The sequence below is a fragment of the Felis catus genome, chromosome B1 (assembly GCF_018350175.1).
Source record: "Felis catus isolate Fca126 chromosome B1, F.catus_Fca126_mat1.0, whole genome shotgun sequence".
Lineage (NCBI taxonomy): Eukaryota > Metazoa > Chordata > Mammalia > Carnivora > Felidae > Felis > Felis catus.
The window spans coordinates 132,033,374-132,056,304 of NC_058371.1; the positions used below are offsets into that span (position 1 = coordinate 132,033,374).

General features: G+C 38.2%; 1 protein-coding gene across 3 annotated transcripts in view; it reads right to left on the minus strand.

Moving 5' to 3' along the window:
• Nucleotides 1–22,931, minus strand: part of HERC3 (HECT and RLD domain containing E3 ubiquitin protein ligase 3) — a 112,226-nt gene that overhangs the window by 40,617 nt on the left and 48,678 nt on the right. For all 3 annotated transcript variants that reach the window (XM_023252940.2, XM_023252941.2, XM_003985179.5), the window contains exons 4-13: nucleotides 18,360–18,519; nucleotides 14,498–14,574; nucleotides 13,448–13,669; nucleotides 12,178–12,269; nucleotides 11,296–11,426; nucleotides 10,552–10,712; nucleotides 8,264–8,340; nucleotides 4,563–4,687; nucleotides 2,940–2,999; nucleotides 499–610 (exon numbers count right to left, since the gene is read on the minus strand). In XM_023252940.2, coding sequence (XP_023108708.1) covers nucleotides 499–610; nucleotides 2,940–2,999; nucleotides 4,563–4,687; nucleotides 8,264–8,340; nucleotides 10,552–10,712; nucleotides 11,296–11,426; nucleotides 12,178–12,269; nucleotides 13,448–13,669; nucleotides 14,498–14,574; nucleotides 18,360–18,519 — 1,217 coding nt within the window. The remainder of the gene's footprint in view (nucleotides 1–498; nucleotides 611–2,939; nucleotides 3,000–4,562; nucleotides 4,688–8,263; nucleotides 8,341–10,551; nucleotides 10,713–11,295; nucleotides 11,427–12,177; nucleotides 12,270–13,447; nucleotides 13,670–14,497; nucleotides 14,575–18,359; nucleotides 18,520–22,931) is intronic.

The window sequence follows — 22,931 nt, forward strand, 5'->3', positions numbered from 1 at the left end:
TGCATTTTTAAGAATACACTCTGAGAGCGCCTGGGTGGTTCAGTTGGTTAAGCATCCAACTTTGGCTCAGGTCATGATCTCACAGTTCGTGGGTTCAAGTCCCTTGTCAGGCTCTGTGCTGACAGAGCCTGGAGCCTGTTAGGATTCTATGTCTCCCTCTCTCTCTGCCCCACCCCGGCTCATTCATGTACACACTCTCTCTCTCTCTCTCAAAAATAAATAAACATTAAAAAAAATAAAAAAGAAGAATATACTCTGCAGGAGTGCCTGGGTGGCTCAAGTTGGTTGAGTGTCAGACTTTCGCTCAGGTTATGATCTTGTGGTTCATGAGTTTGAGCCCCATGATGGGCTCAATGCTGTCAGCCTATCAGCACAGAGCCCACTTCAGATCCTCTGTCCCCCTTTCTCTGCCCCTCCCCTATTTGTGCTCTCTCAAAAATAAACAAACATTTTAAAAAATTAAAAAAAGAATACATTCTGCAAATGTATAGAACTTACCTGCTCTAGAATCATGGAGTGCTGGGAGCTCATTAACTTCTCAAATAACACCCTCGTTGAGTTCAGGTCAATCCCAGGGATTTTGGGACTTGTCTTAAAATGTTCATCAATTCTAAACAAAAATTTCAAATGTGTGTTAATAAAAGAAAAACAAAGCAAACACTCTGTTGGGAATTAGAAGTAGGGAGACAAAATAGCCTATCCATACCGATCAGATTTAAATTTGACCCAGCAGACAAGCTGTGTAAAAATATTGCACTTTAAGGAAGCCCAACAGAATCAAGCTCTGGATGGAACCCCTTTTCCAAGATGATCTTAAAGTTTTCAAGTGTTTTTTTCCTTCAATTCAAAGTACAAGCAAGTCATCATTTCGACTTGAGATTATCTTGAAACTTATAAGCAGAGTGTTATTTCCATGATTTACTCTTGTGTGTTTGCCTTTCTCTGTAATTATGGTACACTGAACTAGATGTAGAGATGCTGTGCCTAGGTGCAAAAACATCCCCTGTGCAAACTGGCCCAATCATCAACAAATGGCAGGTAGAACAAAACTCCTTGTTTAAAACTTTTCTCAATAAAGTGTTGTTAAAAAAATCAAATCCACAACAAATACAAAGTTAACGTCTTACACAAGGGATACAATTACATACACCTAAGGACTAATTTCACTGATACTGTTTTTAACTTCCTAGCAACTAATCGTTTTTCCTAACTTTATATAAAGTCATAGCCTTTTTGAGACTTAGAATGTCTCTTTTAAATTCCCACTCTTGAATATACCAAATCTATTAATTACAAAATAACTTTCTATTTGCAAAATAGACTTCTGTTGATGGGTAATGGACACATCTAATAGTTTTAACACTATCTGACAGCAATGCTGTAGCTTATAAAAACAGAGAGTTTCTAACATTAAAAAAACAACAACATATGCATTGAAACCTAAATGGTAAAATCAAGAGATGCTTCGGCTTTGTTTGTTGGTTCCTTTGTTGTTATTGCTCTAAAAATAGATCTACCCCAAACACAGAAATTAATTCTGGTGTCCTATATGTAACCTTCTATATGCTTAGAGGTACTTTCTGTCACGCTATTAAGAAAAAATAAAACATTTTATCTAAATGTATTTATTCTTTGCAAAAGTGGTCTTTTACTTCTATCGGTTTCCTGTGAGACATTGTTCATAAGCTATATAAGCAGAAATCCTGAAATAGTACAGTTGTCAGTTAAAAAAATAAAGGCCTTATCTACCTCTCTATGGAATTCATGATCCTAAGGATGAATAACCTAACAAGTCTGGCGAAGAGCCATTCCCAACCTTCATAAAAGCTGTCCTTCTAGAACAAGGTTTCTCAACCTTGGTGCTATTGACTTTTGGGATCAAATAATTCTTTGTTGGGTGGACAGGATTGTGAGGTGCTTAGCAGCATCCTTGGTCTTGGCCCATTAGATGCCAGTAGTATACCCTCCCCCATTGTAACAACCAAAAAATGTCACTGGACATTGCCAAATGTCCTCTTAGAAGATAAATCAGCCTGGTGGAAAACCACTTCTAAAAAACCAACATCAGCACAATCCTGAAGACTTTTCCCTAAAGGAAAAAGCTAAATATTAAAGCTGAAATAAACTGGATGAGCTCATTCCAGCTGCCCTAATGATACAAACAAATGACTTGGCAATCTCTAGCTGTAACAGAAGAAAAGTTTCTGAGATGACCTCTTGCAACCCAGTTAGGGACATCATTTTTTGGTGGGGGAGGGAGTGGGATTCACATACAGAACTGAATTCTAAGTTCTTCTTGGGATTTCATTTGCCTGGTCACTGACAAAAAGGATTGAGAGATGGTCGAGAACTGGGGTCCCCAAAGATCAAAACCCGTGACAAAACCCTTCTGCTGCATGAGGTTCTTCAGGGGGATACCTGCAGAAGGGATAAGGCCAAGCAAAGAAACACTATTTTACTACCTGGAAATTCAGTCCGAATAATCTCCTGGTGAACTGGGCTAGCCCTAAGTCCAAGGAACTCCTGAAGCTTCCTTGGAACACCCCCTGAGCTCACTGGTTTTGAGAAAAGAAAAATCTATGGGGAAAGCAAACCGATGAAACCCAGGAGATTAAATAATTAAGAATTTAAGAACAAATACAGTGCACATGTGGGGATACCATTTTAGAAAAACCTGAGAAATCTTACTATTGATTACACCAACTCTTTCTGAGATAGTCTCTATGCTAATCTGCTGCTTTGCCAACCAGGCATGAATCAGCATTGCCCTCCATGACACCCTCTCATTCATCATTATTAGGCATTCCAAGTTTTGCACAAATCATCATCAGTGAATTAAGGCCAACCACCATCAAAGAGAACAGAAGTCTTTCACTGCCTTTGCTGAGTAAGTATTTGCATCACATGTGGGTATTTTTTTAAGATTCCAAATCACTTACTTTTTTTCAAGAAAACTTCCATTCCAACAGGCTGCAGAAGATAATATCTGAACAACACCACTGCTCAGAAAGAAAAAAGGTAGGCAAGCCTTTAATAATTACAAATAAATGGTTACTCAAGCCTCAATAATAGATTAGTCATCTATTCCAGGGTTTCATTAATAGCAGCTCTTTCTTACCCAGATGAAGCCTTGGAAAACGTACATTTGCTGTAGAGAAACATTGTGTCACATCTCAAAATAGACAAGTACTTAAGTTTTCCATAAGTCATGTTAAAATCAAAAGTACCAAAGCTACTGAAAGAACAATTCTTGTACCTGATAATGATCTCGAACAACCTTCTGCCATCAACTAAGATACTCCCCAGCTCATCTCCCAACACAAACAAAATATAATCAAAAAAGAGATGTTGAGCTGTTATCTCCCAAACACAGAAATTGTCTTTGCAAATTAATAAGTAAACAACCACTGCCTTCTATTTTGTTTCTTATCTGAGAAAGAAACTGAAAATAAGTGAAGTGAGTGTTTATTCCTATTACCTAGATAACAGAGGCTCTGGGAAAATAGCTAGTGTCTGAAGACCCAGAATGAAACTGCGTGTGAAGAGTCTTGGACCCTCTCATCTAGTATATAGAAAAGGGAAGGAATACAACAAATACATGGTTAAGGAGGGGGTTGCAATAACTTCTGGGTCAAGAATGGTCTTTAGAGATAACTTCTTCCATCCCCTCATTTTATAAATGAGAGAACTGGGAACTAGTAAACTGTCAAGGTCCCAGGAAAGTGGAATCCATCCTGCCCCTCTCATGATGAGTCTAGTCCCCTTCCCTCACCCCCACATCCTTCTAGCCTGAATTCCTCATCAGACCCACCTAAGGTTAGAGAAATTCTGAGGCCCGCCATGAGCTGCTTAAGGGCATTCTCAATGATCCTGGTGCACCTCAAAGTTTAGGGCCCTGGTCATTTGCCCTAGTATACTCTATGTCATAAAGAAGATATACACATTTCAGTGTACAATGTACACAGAACATGATTCATTCATTCCCAAATATTAGATGGCAGAAAAATGAAAATACTAAGGAAAGTCAATGAAAATGTATAAAAATGTGCACAAAAAAATTTCTCCTTTAAAATAAACAGGATAAAAGGCATCAATCCTTTTTACTTTATTTTCTCAATTTGGCATTATATTACCATCTCGACTAATCATTCTGAATGTGAAAATGCTAGAAATTATTCAGGTTAGGTAAGCTAACATTTGTCTTACTTTTGGGATGCTTTGGGATCCACATATGAAAAAACTCTTGATGTTAAACCATAAAACTGAGCTTTTTTTAACATAAAGGCCAACCCATGCCTTCATCAGTCAGGATTTTTAAGATCTGAATAAGGTAAGGTTAAGGGACACACTCTGAGAGAATGGGGGCAAAAATTATTATGTTATCTGGGGCTAAGGACACCATATCCTCAAGAAATACGTGCCAGAAAAACAAAAACAATAAAAAGATTCCCTAAAATGTAAAACTCCATTCATAACCTCAATACGGAAGTAGGGGAAATTACTGAGCTAAAAGATTCCAACGTACTCTGGAAAAATGAAAATGAAAACAAGCAGCCACATACTTGATTGTATTTGCATTGTTGTGTTCTGAGAGTTTTTGTCTCCAAACTGCTATGGTTTCATCATTTATTAGACTGGTGTAATGTGCTTGGTTCATCGTCCTAAAGTCAACAGCAGGGGAAGAATTCTGGAGGATTAAATATAACAGTAAAAAAAGAGAAATTATGTAGGTTGGATCTTTTCTCTTTCTCCTCATATATTCTCAATCTTGTGTTCACAGGAGCTGGGGTGTGCTGCCCACACCCCCCTCTACACTCCCTGAGCTGCTGAGAGCGTAAGCTCCCAACAGCTCCCAGCTGGGCTACACTCCGAGAACTGCCCTTGGCCACTGCTTCATCCCTCTAACGTCCAGGGGCAGGTAGAGGTGTAGTATAAAGGCTTAGCCTCCTTGCCTCCACTTAGGACTGGCTGAAGAGCCATCCTGACTTCAGAGCTCCCGAGGAGACTGGCTTAGGCCTCTGTTACACAGATCCGCAGTCTCTCCCTGCAGGCCCAGGGCTGCCTCCTTCATCCCTAAATAGATGCCTTCCTACCACACTCCCCTGAAAGACTGTTTCAACATAAATCTCAGTCTCACAGCCTGTTTCCCAGAGAAACAAACCCAATATGGCTTTTCCACACTTCATTCCCCTCTGCTTTGAATCACTGTAACATCAAGGCTTTTAAGGTATTGATCATTTGCCATAACTAGTCACACAACTCCAACAAAATGTATTATTAAAAAGTTAAGTTATAATCTATATTGCAAATAATCTATGAAAACGTAATGACTCTTAATTTCTTGTTCCAGGTATATAGTTATACATTTGTAAGGAAGGTGCCAAAAAGGACATGTCAATAATGGCCTCGACAGTTCCAAATGCTACAAGCATTATACATCCTTTCTTCAGTGAGATTTTAAAAAATATAAGCACTTTTGTTTTCTATAATTTATCTTATTCAACTGATATTACCCAAAACCTATTATTGATCTAGAACTAAGAAAAAGTTGAAAGTGCTTTATACCCTCCATAACTGTCACTAGAAAAGAGGGAAAAGGTTATATTAAACCATTCATCCATCAATTCATAACATGATTATTTTTTCCTCCTTTGTACCTACACATGAAAATACAACTTCCAAAGTAAATTTTCTTTGTTACTTCCCCCATAGTTGTAAAATATTATATAATAAGGGGAAAGGAGAAAGGCATATAACAAATCACACGTTTGACAATGTTTTTGATCATCTGGGTCTTGATAATTATTTTATTAAAATGGCCACAGACATCTAAGAGAGAACAAATTCATCTTGAATGACACAGAGAAAAATCATAAGACACACATGCAAGACTGCCTCTTCACCCTAGTCTTAAAACCACGGGTGTTATTTAAATTTTAATTACTTTCCTCATTTACAGTGGTAGCTGAACAGAGACTCTAACATATACTTACAATAAAACATTTCACGTGGAACTACTTTCTCATTCTTCATCGCATGTCCAATAAACTACAGATGTCCTGAATGAAGTATAATCTCAGAATCACTTGAAGACTCAAGAAAAGGATATGAATTTTCTGTGCCTTCTAATTATACGTAGGCCGAAAAGAAAAAACAAACTGACCTAGGATCAACTTTTCTCAACTTTGGATCATGAGAGCTTTCAAAATCTTGATGGCCAAGTCACACTCTAGACCAATTAAATCAGAATCTCTAGAGGCATCAGTGTTTTTTAAAAGGCCCCTAGCTGATATCAATGGGCAACCAAGGTTGAGAATAACTGTTGGGAAAGAGAATTATGTTACCTACAGGTGCACATGCACCTAACATCCCAACATTCCTTATTCAATCCTATCCAGTGAACAACAAGAAAGGAAAAAAAGGGGCTATGGTTTGCATTCACCAAATTTCCAAGACGTGGAATCAAAGGTAGTAAAACAGTATCTATACCCAACTCCTCCCCTTCCTTCTTCTACCTCAGACCTAGCATTCACTGAATAAGCTGTGTTTATAGAAATGGAGGCCGTCACTACACAGATGCTTTTCTCTTAGGTCTTTTAAGTGATTCTTCAAGTGTGATGGTAACAGGGTAAACACATGATTTTATCAGTCTCTGTATCTAAACAAACATCTATGCTCAAGTAGAAGTGCACAGGCTTCAGTTTTAAAGAGAAAGAGCAACACCTTTCTAAATAATAGTCTATTTTTAGTTTCTTCTTTGTTATCTTACATTTTTAATGCATACCCCTCTTACCAGTGGTTTAACCTTTAATCTGCCCTATTTCTTTAACCTTACATTATTTTAGATTCTTTTCATCAATGTTTTGTTTTCCAGTCCCAAAAGTGTTAAGTACAATAAATTTTAAATCCAACTACTTAGATCAGGTACTGTATTTATAAAAGTAGTAAAACTAAGTTTTTATGTTAACTTTCACAGGAAAATTAAAGTTGGGCAATTTTATTCAAGTCAATTCCTAGGGAAATGAATACTTCAAACTCTAACACTTATGGACAAAAAATTATTATCCTGCAGAGATTTAGTGCTTTTCATATTTCACTTTACTCGCATTTTGAAGAAACAAAAAAGCATCTCAGTTTTCCAAGATTTCTCTGTGAAGCACTGAAGCCAGGCCTAAAATAGGTCTAACACAGCAGTTCCAAATCACCCCAGATGGTAGCACTAAACAGAACCTTCTCCAGGCTCCTGACCTGCAAAATATCTAATTGTCCGCTTCCACTGTCCAACCTGAAGCCACAGACTCCAGCACAACCTCTTCTACCACATCATAGAATTATATTGACTAGAAGGCAAGAATATTGTGTATTTAAAGATGGCAAAGTATCAGTCGAATGGGGAGAATTTCCAGGACTCATAGGGCCCTTGTCTCCACAGCTCCTCTTTTCCTCCCAACCAATTCTGATTCCTCTGTCATCATGAGTAACCCTTCCCTGCTCTTCCATGAGAGGATAAGAATCAATGCACGATACATGGTTGGTCCTCCGTACATGCTTCCCGAATAAAAGCGGGTGGGCGAGGAAGAAGAGAGGAGAGAAAGCACAAAACTAAGGAAGGGAGTGCAGGGCAGAAAACAAATCTGTGCCCCTGGTTTCAAAATGACTTCCCTTGTCCAAGAAGAACAGAATCAATTAAAAGGCTCTGTCATAGATACTGGACCACTTTCTCTTCTCCCTTCCACCCTGAAAAGATACTGGAATGTCATTCTTCCTGACTTACCCACTACAGTGACATTGGAGACAATCTGAAATTTTAGTGTGGTGCTGTGAGCAAATGATAAATGATAAAGGATATCTGAATACTGTATCATCTCTTTTATATTTTGCATATACTCAATCACATCAAACACACCCACTAAATTTTCAAATACCTAGCATTTGTTGCTACTTAACAGGGAAGAAATGGAAAGTCAAATAATAACAAAGTTATTACAAACTCTCTGGGCCTCCTTAAATATCTTTTGGAATACAGACATAAACAAATAATTTTAAATTATAAACCAGAATCCTATGATTAAAATACCAGGAAAGTTATTGGTACTTCACAGAAGCAAAACAGAGAGAATGTCTTCAAGTTCTAGTTGGCTTACCTTAATAAGATAAAATTGTTAGAAACAAAGAGTAACATTGCTCTCGTGTAATTGTTTATAACAATAAATACTGGTTCACCATTATTCCATCCTCAAAGAAGAATGAAAAGAAATTTTACCTCATATTTGGAGCAAAGTACAAAAGTTTGGTCTCCTCCAGAGAAGATCTGCTTAACAATATGATATTTAAAGCGATCTGTCAAAAAAAATTTTCAACAGCACATTTTTCAGTAATTAAGCTTTTTCCATGATCCCCTTTTCTAATATTCCAAAATACGCTTCAGACTAGTTTCCTATCCATTTTATTTATATCAGAGAAGAAACCTTCTCGTCTGGCTCTCTGCCCAAAACTGTTTCTACTTCGATTAAAAATAAATGTATAAAATGGTATCCCCCACTCCAACCCTACCTCCACCCCCTCCCTAACTGCCAGCTAATCCTGACCTCGTTTCTATTTTTCATTCTCATCTTTCATGCCACTGACCTGAAATTTTAAATAGTCACTACTATCAACGGTAACATGCCTAAGAAATAATCCAACATCAGAGTGTGGTGGTCTCTAGCCCCTTCAGGATGAAGCTTGTCATGTAAGGACCTCCATTTCCTACTCCCTGCTTTATCTTCCATCACACCATATCCATGGTGACTTTCCAATACCACCACATTGCTTTCACTGCTAACAGACCACACTATTCCCTACCTCCACATCTTTTCCTTCCACCACCACCCCCCGTGCACACTGTACTCTCCATGATGGTGCCTCCTAGGGCGAAGTTGCAACGGTGCTCCTGGAATTGTGCGATTCCGTGGTACTCACCACTGCCCACTCCCTCACAGTCCTCTACCTGGCTAACTCCAAATCATCCTTTAAGACACAGCTCAAACTTCCTCTAACCGGAATACTCCTTGATGCCTTCCTCTGTGCTCCCACATTACCATGAAGGTTCCTAAAACCACAGCATTTACATAATGAATTGAAATTTACCTACTTAACGTTATAAAATCATCCTGGCAAACATCCAAACACAAATTTATGATCACATAAATTAGGTCGTAATGAAACTTTAAGAATTTGTGGTTCCAAATTAATTGATACAACACTTGAGTTTTTAAAATTGGTATATTTCTTAAACACATGCATTCCTAGCATGACTACAATGCCTTGGGGTAAAAGAAATTCTCAAATGACAGAGAAGAGGACAACTAGTCATTCCTTCACTGTGGGGAACATCATCAAAACCAAATTTTGTTTATTTTATATTGTAAGTTCCACTACATTTTTAGATGCTCATATATTCATTCCATACATCTTGACTGACTGAGAAGTCTGTGCCAGGCCTTGTGCTATATGTCAAATTTACAAAAAGGAAAAGACTCAGTCCTTGCACTGAAGTTATAAACCAGCAGAAAACTTATGGTTATTATTGTTTAAAAAGAAAATCCTAATCAGGGCACTTGGATGGCTCCACCGGTTAAGCGTCCAACTCTTAATTTCAGCCCAGGTCATGATCTCACAGTTTTTAAGACTGAGCTCCTCATTGGGCTCTGTGCTGACAGCATGGAGCCTACTTGGGATCCTCTCTCTCTCCCTCTCTCTCTCCCCTTTCACTGCTTGCTCTCTCTCAAAATAAATAAAAATAAACATTCTTTAAAAATCCTAATCAAGCCATAAGTCACTTTATAGTCTTCAAAATCAAAGTTATTATTAAATCACACTTCTTTTTAATGGCTCTCCGGCTCCATGTCAGCCCCTGGATTTATTTATTTCAAGCCACTCATATAGAGTGACTGCCTTATTTGGATTTCCAATGAAATGGATGTTATGTTATTTAACTTATTTTTTTAAGGGAAGAAAAAAAAATGGCATAAAAAGAAATCATGTCATGTTATGACCAGAGTAGCAAAAGTAAAGGTAACACAGCACAAAGAGCACAGGCTTTAGAATGAGGCAGACCTGGGTTTAATTCCTGTCCCCAGAATCTATGTAATCTTGGGCAAGTTACTTAACCTCCTTAAGACTCAATTTCCTCATCTTCAACACAGGAATCATAACCACCAATTCTTAAGGTTGTTTTTGGTGCTTAGCTTAAGTAATGGAGCTTGGTTAAGCATTCAATAAACATTAACTTTCATTATCAGCAATGATAATAAATAAAATTTATACACCACCACCAAGGTCTTTAGGGCCAAAGTAACATTTTTTGCTTGATCTCAATCGAGATCTCTAGGATCTTAATTATAAGGCCTCATGCATAGTAACTACTCAAGTATTTGTTGATCAATGTTAAAAGAATATATCTCATATTTATTTCCTCCAAAAGACTTCAAGGTAAAAAACAGATATGTGTTCTATAAAAATTTTTTATCACTTAAAATACCATTAAATTCCAATGAAAATCACTCTTACCAGCTCTGGCTGAAAGCTGGCCACTATGGGCAGCCCAGTAACCTTTCACAGGGGATGGGCACTTAACGTTACAAGTGTGTCCCGTTCCCAATTGACCTCTTGCTCCACAACCGAATGCATAGATGAGTCCAGAAGAAGGCACGAAGGCTAGAGTGTGTTGTCTGGGGAAAAATAATTTAAAATAACTTACCAGCATAGTTTCTACTAATAGGGATAAACACTCAGACTCTTTTAACCACCACATATGAGCACAGCAATACCTAGGGATGCCCCTAAGAAATCCTACCCCACATTTACATGTGACTGTTTGCAAGCAAGCAGCAGCTGGCTCTCCATAATGCTGCCCTACTCTGAGACTCTAGGCAACAAGAAGGATGGGCAAGACTTAGAAAAGGCTGCACGGCCTGCTGTATTTGGCCTGTGGGATGACAGAGAAGAAGCAGGGTGGACCAGGCAAAATTTCCAAGAAGTTCTTTGAGGCTCTCTCACTTTCCTTTCTTCATGTCTTCCCCCCTATCCTACCAGTCTTTATCCCAGAAGAAACCTAATGTCCCCAACTTGATCCACTCATCTCAAACCCATCCTTGTCACACACTGCTCAGATTAGAGTCTCTCCAAACTTTCCCCATAGGTGTGTATGCAGTTAAGATCTCTTAAGATACTGATCCATATGCTTGGTCACGACAAAGACAAAATTCATTTCTGGGTCTTAATAGACACTAGGAAGCTCTGAGGAGCACTCACCGGCCACAAGCAATCTGCGTTACTTCACTGCCCATCAGCTCCAGAACTCTTCTTGGATTAACCTCATCGTTCATGGAATCATGTCCAAGTTGCCCACAGGAACCAGCACCAAAGGTAAACACACCTCCACTCTAACAAGGGACAAATACCACATGACCACACTGTATCTCTGAGTTTGAGTACACTCCTCTAAAAATCTCTGTATGTAAAATTCTTATCACAGCAGTCTGTACAAGAACACTACACTCACATGATCCTTCATCCAAATCACATCTTTAGTATGTTCATTAAATAAAAAATAATAATAATAAAGGAAATTAAAACTATATCTTTATGGAACAAAGACAGCACTGCTCAAGGGAATAGGCGCTATCTTTAAATTTCGAAAGTTGTTTAAAAGTATAACGATGTGTTCGGAAGCAAACAAAATAAAGAGAAACAGAGGTAGATGACATGGCATGATTTTGCACAATCATTCGTACATAATAAATTAAATGCTCCACAAACTCCTTGGTGAGTGAGCTACTTTATTCCCTGCTGTACTTGAATAAATGCTAACACATTTTACTAAAGTGAATCTATAACAGTATTTGTTCAATGTAAAAATACATTTTCATTCTCTCTAGATGTAACTGTTTTAGAAGAAATAAGTTGATAATTTTAAAACATTAAGTACATTGCTCTTTATTTTTCACATATTTAATTGTTTTACAGGAACAAAAAATGTTGCTATATATTTTAAGATTATATAGAACTATTTTTAAACACCATCACTATGCTAAAAAATGCTATCAAAAATAACAAGTAATAATAATCATCTGTGTCATATCTAGCACCAAAGAAAGCATCACAGAACAAACCAGAACACTCTGAGTCCCTTACTTTTGTGAGGACTGCTGTGTGTTCTTCTCCACAACTAATATAGACGACTTTTTGGGTTCGTAAGAGTTTCACGTGGCAAGGAGACTCTCGATCTAAAATAAGAGAAAAATCAGAATGTCACTACCATTTTGTCTTTGAGATAAAATATCAAACACAGCTATCTTGACATGAATTTTGGGTCCCCCTGGATTCCTGACTCACATATTCTCCTTTCTGCCTACACGTCCACTGGAATGTCTAGCAGATACCATGTTTTTTTAGGGTTATTTATTTTTGAGGGGATAAGGGGCAGAGAGAAAGAGGGAGAGAGAGAGAATCTCAAGCAGGCTCTGCACTACCAGCATGAAGCCCGATGTGAGGCTTGATCTCAAGAACCATGAGATCATGACCTGAGCCGAAATCAAGAGTCTAACCCTTGACTGAGCCATCCAGGCATCCCAGACATCTCGTTTTTAATACATCTAAAACCTAACTCATGGTTTCCCCACACTTTCCAACTCTGCCCACTCTCACCGCATGCACCACACACACACACATGCACACGCACGCGCGCACGCACACACAGTTTTCGTCATTCCATAAATGGTACCTTTATCTTTCTAGTTCTCTTTTTATTTCAAACCACACACCCAACAATGTGCAAAACCAACTGGCTCCGCCTTCAAAGTATATTAAAATCCAACTTTATTCCCACTGTCTCCAAACTGGTCTTCTAGCCTCCCCTGGACCCGTGATAGCCAAAGTGAAATTAGATCACTCTTCTCCTCAAAACCTCCAGTGTCTTCCCCTTTCACTGAGGGAAGCCAAAATCTTTCCTTTGCCTTATAGGGCCCTACGTCACTGGGCCTATACTGCATCTCTGATCTCCAGCTCTGCTACTCTTCTCCCCTCTCATTTCACTCGAGCACACCATCTATCTTCCCACATCACAGCCTCTATACACCCTGTTCCCTTTGACTGCAGGGCTCTGTCTGCTCAAATATCTTATCAAGCAGACCCTCCCAGGAAGCCTTATGTAAAACAGGTTAACTCTTCTCTCAAACCCTCTGACATATTATATATTTACTGGTCTGTTGTTTACTTCTGCCCACTAGCATGCAATCTCCACTAAGCCAAAGGTATTATCTTTCTTGTTCACTGTTGCACCCTTAGTACCTAACATGGGTCCAGCACATAGCAGACTCTCAAGAAGCATGTGTTAAACAAATAAGCTGGGCTTGGGGAAAAAAAAAAAAAAAAAGAGAGAGATACATATAAAGAGTTTGCTTACCTTCTTCATCACTGAGCCCTAGCTGCCCTGCATTATTCATCCCCCAGCCAAAAACTGCTCCTGAGAGAGACAGGGCAAAGCTATGAGCTCCTCCTGCAGCCACCTGAGCCAGGGGGATGCCCTCCAGGGACCTCACCCTCTGTGGGCTAGCCTGGGAGGGGAACTCCTTCCCCAGGCCCAGCTGCCCATGGCTATTCTTTCCCCAGGTGAAGAACTGACCATCTGAAATAAAAACAGGATAACTAGTATTACGAGAAATGATACAAGTTCCATTCACAAAAATAACCTCATTAGAACAACATAGTTGCCAGCAGAGTCATTTGTTAGTTGCTCCCCTTCAACGCACCAAACTCTCCTGAGAGCGAGGGACAGACACTTCATACTATTAAGACTGCCAAAACCAAAACTCCCACTTGTCATGACAACAGAGAGATAAACTGAGTCTTACTGCCCTTTGAAGGCTATGAACATTTACGCAAAGAAAAAATTAAATGTTTACGTCAATTCAGTTTTGAATAGGCCAGTTACTAGGCTTAGATCCACTAAACAAGCTGAACTAGTTCTAACTACACCAAGATCATGAAACCCAGGGCTCATAAGGTCCAGCTTCTACCTGGACTATCTCACAGAGGATCAAGCACATGTTGGTACCAACTTCCCCTCAAATTTATTCTAACATGGAATGCATTATTATTTGCTGGCTTAGGTTTCTCTAACACCTTCTTTTTCACTTATTTAGAAGCTTGATAGTAGAATGTAGCTTGACTGTAGCTACAAAAAAACAATCTTCTGTATGTTCAAGAGCACTGAGGTTGGGTCCTTCCTCCTACTCATCCTCCCCTGAGAGCACTGATGACCACCTTCTTCATTGTCCACACTCTGAGCAAAGCTGCACAAAGGCTGTCTGAGAAATGCCACTGTCCAACAGCACTGCACAGACCCTAACCAGTTAGTTAAAGGTGTCCGGTAAGATAACATCACCTATATATGCAAAGAGAAATGTTTCCCAAATTAACATAATGTTAGCATAATATTTCAATGTTACATTACCAGCTGCAAGAGCCAAGCAATGCCAGTTGCCACAGGAAACTTGTAATATCGTCTGCTGGTTCAGTTTTTGTATTAACCTGAAACAGAAAAGGTTTTCCTCTTAAGAGGCATGCACAATGATCAGGAATATTCCCAACAGCTGTAATCAATAACATCTTTCCTAGAAGACTTTTAAAAATCAAATACATGATCTTACATGATATAATTCTACTAGTTCTTTCACCAACCTCCTAGGTTAGGAGTTACTGTTAGGCAGCTACTGTTAAAAAACAAAACGAAACAAAATAAAAAACATGTCTGCACTTAAACTGAGTACCATAACTCTGTTAATTCCCACCTTCTCATCTCCAATTGAGGGGCAAATGGAGTAAGTTATGGAACAGAGATGCCCAGGAATATGGCTGGTGTCTAAATGGTTTTCAAAATGAGGGCAATGCCATGATCCAGCAATCCCACTTCTGGGTACATATCTAGAAGAATTGAAAGCAGGGTCCCAAAGAGATACTTGTAGACCCATGTTCAGAACAGCATTATTCACAATGGCCAAAAGGTAGAAGCAACTCAAGTGTCCATCAATAGATGAGTGGAAAAACAAAATGTCATATATTCATACAATGGGATATTAATCAGCCTTCGAAAAAATGGAAACTCTGACATATGCTGCAGTATGGGTGAAACTAGAAGACATTATGCTAAGTGAAATTATCCAGTAACAAAAGGCAAATATCTTATGAATACACTTATGAGAGATATCAAGAGTACTCAAATTCATACAAATCAAGTCTGATGATGAGAAACAGGGAGTCGCTGTTTAATGGGTAGACTTCAATTTTTGCAAGATAGGTTTTTACAATTTATGGAGACTGTTCATATAACTATGTAAGTATACTTAACATTACTGCACTACACACTTAAAAATGGTTAAGATGGAAAATTTTATGTTTGGTGTATTTTACAATTTTTGTTTACCACAATTTTTAAAAAATAAGGGCAAAACCCAAATTCCCTAGGATGATAAAGAGGAAAATCATATGAATACATTTCAAATCCTGCTCCTCTGCTTGCTCATGTGAAAGACAGGGACAAGAACAGTACTTATTTTACAGGTTGTGGTAAAAAAATAAATGAAAAAACTCCATGCAACGTGCCTGGTGCTGCCCCACAGAATTGGGCACCTGGGAATATCTCCTGTTCCCTATTGTAACAGCTTGCAAGTTGCCATGTTCCTCTGCATTAAGTCTATGCCAACGGAACAAAGGAGTCAGATGGACATGCCCTCAGGAAAGGGGTGTCTTAGAATATAGATGCCCAGTGGGGAGGAAATTATTTAGAGTGGCAAGGACATATTGCTTTTGTTAATGTTTTATTTTCTCACATACAAAAAGTTAATATAACAGAGTTCACATATGCATTTAGCACCAAATAGAACCCAACTATTTTTTATTGAGATAATTGTAGATTCACATACAATTATAGGAAATAATATAGAAATATTACACTACGTGTTAACTACCTAGAATTTAAATAAAAAGTTGACAAATAAAAATAATAAGTAAATTAAAAAAAAATAGTACAGAGAGATCACATGTATACTCTGTCCAGTTTCCACTAGTGGTGACATTTTGTGAATCCACAGTATAAAAATCATAACCAGGATACTAATATTAATAAAATCTACAAATCTTACTATTTCCCTAGCTTTATTTATACTCAATTCTGTGTATTAATTTTATTACCTGTATAGGTTCATGTATCCACCACCACAATCAAGATACTGAATGGTTCAAACATCATGAGGATTCTTCATGTTATACTTTTATAACCACTGCTCCCCTCCCCTATCCTAGCCCTTGACAACCACTAATCTATCTTCCATTTCCAAAATTCTTTCATTTCAAGAATGTTATATAAATGAAAGCATTCAGTAGGTAAACTTTTGGGATTGGCTCTTTTTCCCTCTCAGAATAATTCCCTGGACATTCATCCAAGTTGTTACGTGTATCAACAGCATGTAGAACCCCACTACTTTTTAAAATTGGAAAATGTATTACTACCTAAGGGACCAATGTTTCAGAAATTTTATGCAGTAAGAGTCCTTTTTTCCTTGGCCAGTTTCCACTCAAATTCCCTATGATTCTCCCTTCATGGGTCAACCATTATTCTTGTCACAACCTTCATAATCACATAGAAAGGAAGCAGATCAAAAGGACAAAGATAAACAACAGAGAAATTATAGCCTTGAGGTGGAGAGGAGGGATATATAAAGAATGCAAGCATATAGTATGTTTTACCTACGCATCTCATTCTATCCTCCCAGTAACTTCTTAAAGGCACACAATACATAATACCACTTTTAAGTTAAGAAATCGAGGTTTAGATAAATCAGTTTGTTCAAGGTCACCCACCTAATAAATAATAAAACCCGTATTAGGATAGAATCTGAAGCTGTTTGAGTTCAAAGCTATGTTACTTTCCACAATGCTAGGATATGAAATAACAAATTTATTTCAACTAAGTTAAAATATAAAATTATATACAAACCAAGGCCTCAGAAGTCATCCATAATTTAGATATGACTAACAAAAATTAAATCGTTCCTATAACACAAGTTACTTCACTTTTAGAAATGAAATGCCACTAAAAACCTTTGAGTCTTTGGTAATCAACAAGTGAAATATTTTTGCCATTTATGTTATAAATCTTTTCCCTAATTATCACACAGTCTCATTAAAATATATATAGCACCCTTTTTTTTACTGCCACTCTCTCCCCCCAAATTAAACTAATTTTTGGAAAAAATAAATCCAAGATATTAGCTGTTCTAAATCAGGAAATGAATCAAATCAGTCTTCATGTTCCTCTTTTCCTTTAAACAGCTTTTGATTAAAGAGACATAAATCGAAGAAGGGCAAAAAGGAAGAGGAAGAAGAGTATTTGGTTCTCTAAAGGGGACAATAACTGGGCAGGGAAGGAGAGGTTGTTTATTAAACAGATTTGCAATAAGCAGCACATGTGCTGGGCACCCTTAACAACAGTGATGCTAAAATGAATAATCTAGGTCTCATGCCATCAGCTCCCAGCTTTGTACAGCAGATAGTCATTAAAAAAACAGTTACAGAGAATATGACAAGTACTCTTGTAGGGGGATGCTATATATATTTGTAATATAAAAAAACACAGGAATTAAATGAAGGAAATAAACTGGTGGCCTCTTTAATCATCAAGAACTCTTAAAAAACTGAGACTCCACCCCTAAGAAGTTCACCTGGAAGTAATTTCATTATTTTGAATATTTACTTAGTGGTGAAGCATCTGATGGATACTTAATTAAACTATCTAAGATTCAGAATTTAAGTAAATATTTGAGACTCAAAATGAATGATTAATATTTTTGTGTTAAAAAAAACTTCTGTATGCTATTTTAGCTGCTCATAATTCTCATAATGGCTTATTTTTAGAGTAGTGGGTCAACCTTTTGATTGTAGTTTAAAGTCCTTAACTGAGTAACTGATTTAGGCTTACAATTTTAAATTAAAGGTTACTAAGACCAGCAAGTGAAAAGATGATTTATTCAAACATTTACTGAGTTTCAAATACTATGCTAGCAACTACGTTACTAGAATAAATAAAGTACAATTCTTGAACAACTCACATTTTTTTAACTGGAGATAGACATTTCTATAAATAATTACAATTTTTGTGATACATGCTATAAAGTATAAGGCACAGCAGTGGCACCAAAAAAGAATAGCAATTAAATAAAGTAGAACCAAAAACAAAGAGTCTAACAAAGCAACAGCAAGAAACAGAATTTATAAAACTGATATCTGAAAAGTCAGATTCCTGTCCATGATATTCTTACCTGGGCACTGCCACCGAATCCTCAGTAGTCATGAGTCCCAGTTGACCATCACTCCCTGCACCCCACGAAAACAGCTGGCCCCGGTCACTGAGGGCCAGACTGTGGGACTCACCACACGCCACATGGACAATGTGCTGATCTGCCAAAGCTCCAATTTGCTCTGAAAGAGACCAAACCAAGGAGGAAAATGTATAGCCTAGAAATCACACAGAGTTTTCTTCAGAATTTCTTCAGAATGATCCTCCTAGGCAGTTTTGTTTTTCAGAAAGAACTACTAAATTGGTATATTTATCGAGATTATAAATTTTATATGTTTCTAAAGAAATCAATTTAGATCCCAGCTACACTGGGTAGCACGTATGCATGCATCAGCAACACATATCCCAGATGTCTTCTCTTGTGCCTGGTGCTTCCCTCCAGCGAGACGTCCGAAGGTTTACTATTTGCAGAGAGTGAACCAGAGAGGCCCAAATGTGAGTGGGAATGAGACAGATGACTAAAAGCAGTGGCAATGAGTGAAATTCTGCCTGGGAACAATAAGACCCTCCCTCCTAGAGCCCTCCCTCCCTAACAGAGGAAGCACCTTTCTCTCCACAGTTCGGGGACAGTCTCATACATACGTAGGTAATAAAAAAGAGGATTTCCCTGAGAAAACAGGCCCAAAAGAGAAGATCCACAGACACTGACATCTGTGGGTCCCCAGTGAAATGTCCAGCTTCCTGCTAGTTAACAAGCCTTGCCCACAGCTCCACTCACGTTTTAGTACCTTACTTTTAAATATAAAAGGCTGGCCCAGGATTATCACATGTGAGGAAAATGCTAACATGAAAGAAAAGAGCAAAACAAACAGAAGAAAATGAACTGTGAAGATAAAGATCAAGCTGGGAGCAGAAAAAAATTTATGTTGTCAGAGAAATAAAAGAAGATAAGGACCACTGAAACATCTGAGAAACAAAATCATCTTAGAAAATGAAAATACAGCAGCAAAAATTTAAAGAAAAAAGCCGTTGGGGTACCTGGCTGGCTCATTTGGGGTTGTGGGCTCAAGCCTCACACTGGGTGTAGACATTACTTAAAAATAAAATCTTTTTTTTTTTATATGAAATTTACTGTCAAATTGGTTTCCATACAACACCCAGTGCTCATCCCAACAGGTGCCCTCCTCAATGCCCATCACCCACCCTCCCCCTCCCCAAACTCCATCAACCCTCAGTTTATTCTCAGTTTTTAAGAGTCTCTTGTGGTTTGGCTCTCTCCCTAACTTTTTTTTTTCTTCCCCCTCCCCCATGGTCTTCTGTTAAGTTTCTCAGGATCCACATAAGAGTGAAAACATATGGTATCTGTCTTTCTCTCTATGACTTATTTCACTTAGCATAACACTCTCCAGTTCCATCCACGTTGCTACAAAGGGCCAGATTTTATTCTTTCTCATTGCCAAGTAGTATTCCATTGTGTATATAAACCACAATTTCTTTATCCATTCATCAGTTGATGGACATTTAGGCTGTTTCCATAATTTGGGCTATTGTTGAGAGTGCTGCTATAAACATTGGGGTACAAGTGCCCCTATGCATCAGTACTCCTGTATCCCTGGAGTAAATTCCTAGCAGTGCTATTGCTGGGTCATAGGGTAGATCTATTTTTAATTTTTTGAGGAACCTCCACACTGTTTTCCAGAGCGGCTGCACCAGTTTGCATTCCCACCAACAGTGCAAGAGGGTTCCCGTTTCTCCACATCCTTGCCAGCACCTATGGTCTCCTGATTTGTTCATTTTGGCCACTCTAACTGGTGTGAGGTGGTATCTCAATGTGGTTTTGATTTGTATTTCCCTGATGAGAAGCGACGTTGAGCATCTTTTCATGTGCCTGTTGGCCATCCGGATTTCTTTAGAGAAGTGTCTATTCATGTTTTCTGCCCATTTCTTCACTGGGTTATTTGTTTTTCGGGTGTGGAGTTTGGTGAGCTCTTTATAGATTTTGGATACTAGCCCTTTGTCTGATATGTCATTTGCAAATATCTTTTTCCATTCAGTTGGTTGCCTTTTAGTTTTGTTGATTGTTTCCTTTGCAGTGCAGAAGCTTTTTATCTTCATGAGGTCCCAGTAGTTCATTTTTGCTTTTAATTCCCTTGCCTTTGGAGATGGGTCAAGTAAGAAATTGTTGTGGCTGAGGTCAGAGAGGTTTTTTCCTGTTTTCTCCTCTAGGGTCTTGATAGTTTCCTGTCTCACATTCAGGTCCTTCATCCATTTTGAGTTTATTTTTGTGAATGGTGTAAGAAAGTGGTCTAGTTTCATTTTTCTGCATGTTGCTATCCAGTTCTCCCAGCACCATTTGTTAAAGAGACTGTCTTTTTTCCACTGGATATTCTTTCCTGCTTTGTCAAAGATTAGTTGGCCATACTTTTGTGAGTCCAATTCTGGAGTCTCTACTCTATTCCAATGGTGTATGTGTCTGTTTTTGTGCCAATACAATGCTGTCTTGATGATTACAGCTTTGAAACCTACAGACATCACAATGACTCTAAACCCATATCTTTCAATAACACTGAGTGTAAATGGACTAAATGCTCCAACCAAAAGACACAGGGTATCAGAACGGATAAAAAAAAAAACAAGACCCATCTACTTGCTGTCTACAAGAGACTCACTTTAGACCTGAGGACACCTTCAGATTGAAAGTGAAGGGATGGAGAACTATCTATCATGCTACTGGAAATCAAAAGAAAGCTGGAGTAGCCATACTTAGACAAACTAGACTTTAAAGGCTGTAACAAGAGATAAAGAGGGGCATTATATAATAATTGCAGGGTTTATCCATCAGGAAATGTCTATCTACCGAATATGGGAGCCCCCAAATATACAAAACAATTACTCACAAACATAAGCAACCTTATTGATAAGAATGTGGTAATTGCAGGGGACTTTAACACTCCACTTACAGAAACGGATAGATCATCTAGTCACACGGCCAATAAAGAAACAAGGGCCCTGAATGATACATTGGATCAGATGGACTTGACAGATATATTTAGAACTCTGCATCCCAAAGCAATGGAGTATACTTTCTTCTCGAGTGCACATGGAACCTTCTCCAAGATAGATCACATGCTGGGTCACAAAACAGCCTTTCATAAGTATAAAAGAATTGAGATCATACCATGCACACTTATAGACACACAATGCTATGAAACTTGAAATCAATCACAGGAAAAAGTCTGGAAAACCTCCAAAAGCATGGAGGTTAAAGAATACCCTACCAAAGAATGAATGGGTCAACCAGGCAATTAGAGAAGAAATTAAAAAATATATGGAAACAAACGAAAATGAAAATACAACAATCCAAACCCTTTGGGATGCAGCGAAGGCAGTCCTGAGAGGAAAATACATTGCAATCCAGGCCTATCTCAAGAAACAAGAAAAATCCCAAATACAAAAGTCAACAGCACACCTAAAGGAAATAGAAGCAGAATAGCAAAGACACCCCAAACCCAGCAGAAGAAGAGAAATAATAAAGATCAGAGCAGAAATAAACAATACAGAATCTAAAAAAACAGTAGAGCAGATCAATGAAACCAAGAGTTGTTTTTTTGAAAAATAAACAAAATTGATAAACCTCTAGCCAGGCTTTTCAAAAAGAAAAGGGAGATGACCCGAATAGATAAAATCATGAATGAAAATGGAATTATCACCACCAATCCCTCAGAAATACAAGCAATTATCAGGGAATACTATGAAAAATTATATGCCAACAAACTGGACAACCTGGAAGAAATGGACAAATTCCTAAACACCCACACACTTCTAAAACTCAAATGGGAAGAAATAGAAAACTTGAACAGATCCATAACCAGCGAAGAAACTGAATCAGTTATCAAAAATCTCCCAACAAATAAGAGTCCAGGACCAGATGGCTTCCCAGGGGAATTTTACCAGACGTTTAAAGCAGAGATAATACCTATCCTTCTCAAGCTGTTCCAAAAAATAGAAAAGGGAAGGAAAACTTCCAGACTCATTCTATGAAGCCAGGATTACTTTGATTCCCAAACCAGACAGAGACCCAGCAAAAAAAGAGAACTACAGGCCAATATCCCTGATGAATATGGATGCAAAAATTCTCAACAAGAGACTAGCAAATCGAATTCAACAGCATATTAAAAGAATTATTCATTGGGGCGCCTGGGTGGCTCAGTCGGTTGAGCGTCCGACTTCGGCTCAGGTCACGATCTCACGGTTCATGAGTTCGAGCCCCGCGTCAGGCTCTGGGCTGATGGCTCAGAGCCTGGAGCCTGCTTCCGATTCTGTGTCTCCCTCTCTCTCTGCCCCTCCCCCATTCATGCTCTGTCTCTCTCTGTCTCAAAAATAAATAAACATTAAAAAAAAAAAGAATTATTCACCACGATCAAGTGGGATTCATTCCTGAACTGCAGGGCGGGTTCAACATTCACAAATCAATCAATGTGATACATCACATCAATAAAAGAAAAGAACCATATGATCCTGTCATTCGATGCAGAAAAAGCATTTGACAAAATTCAGCATTCTTTCTTAAAAATAAAATCTTAAGAGCGGCGCC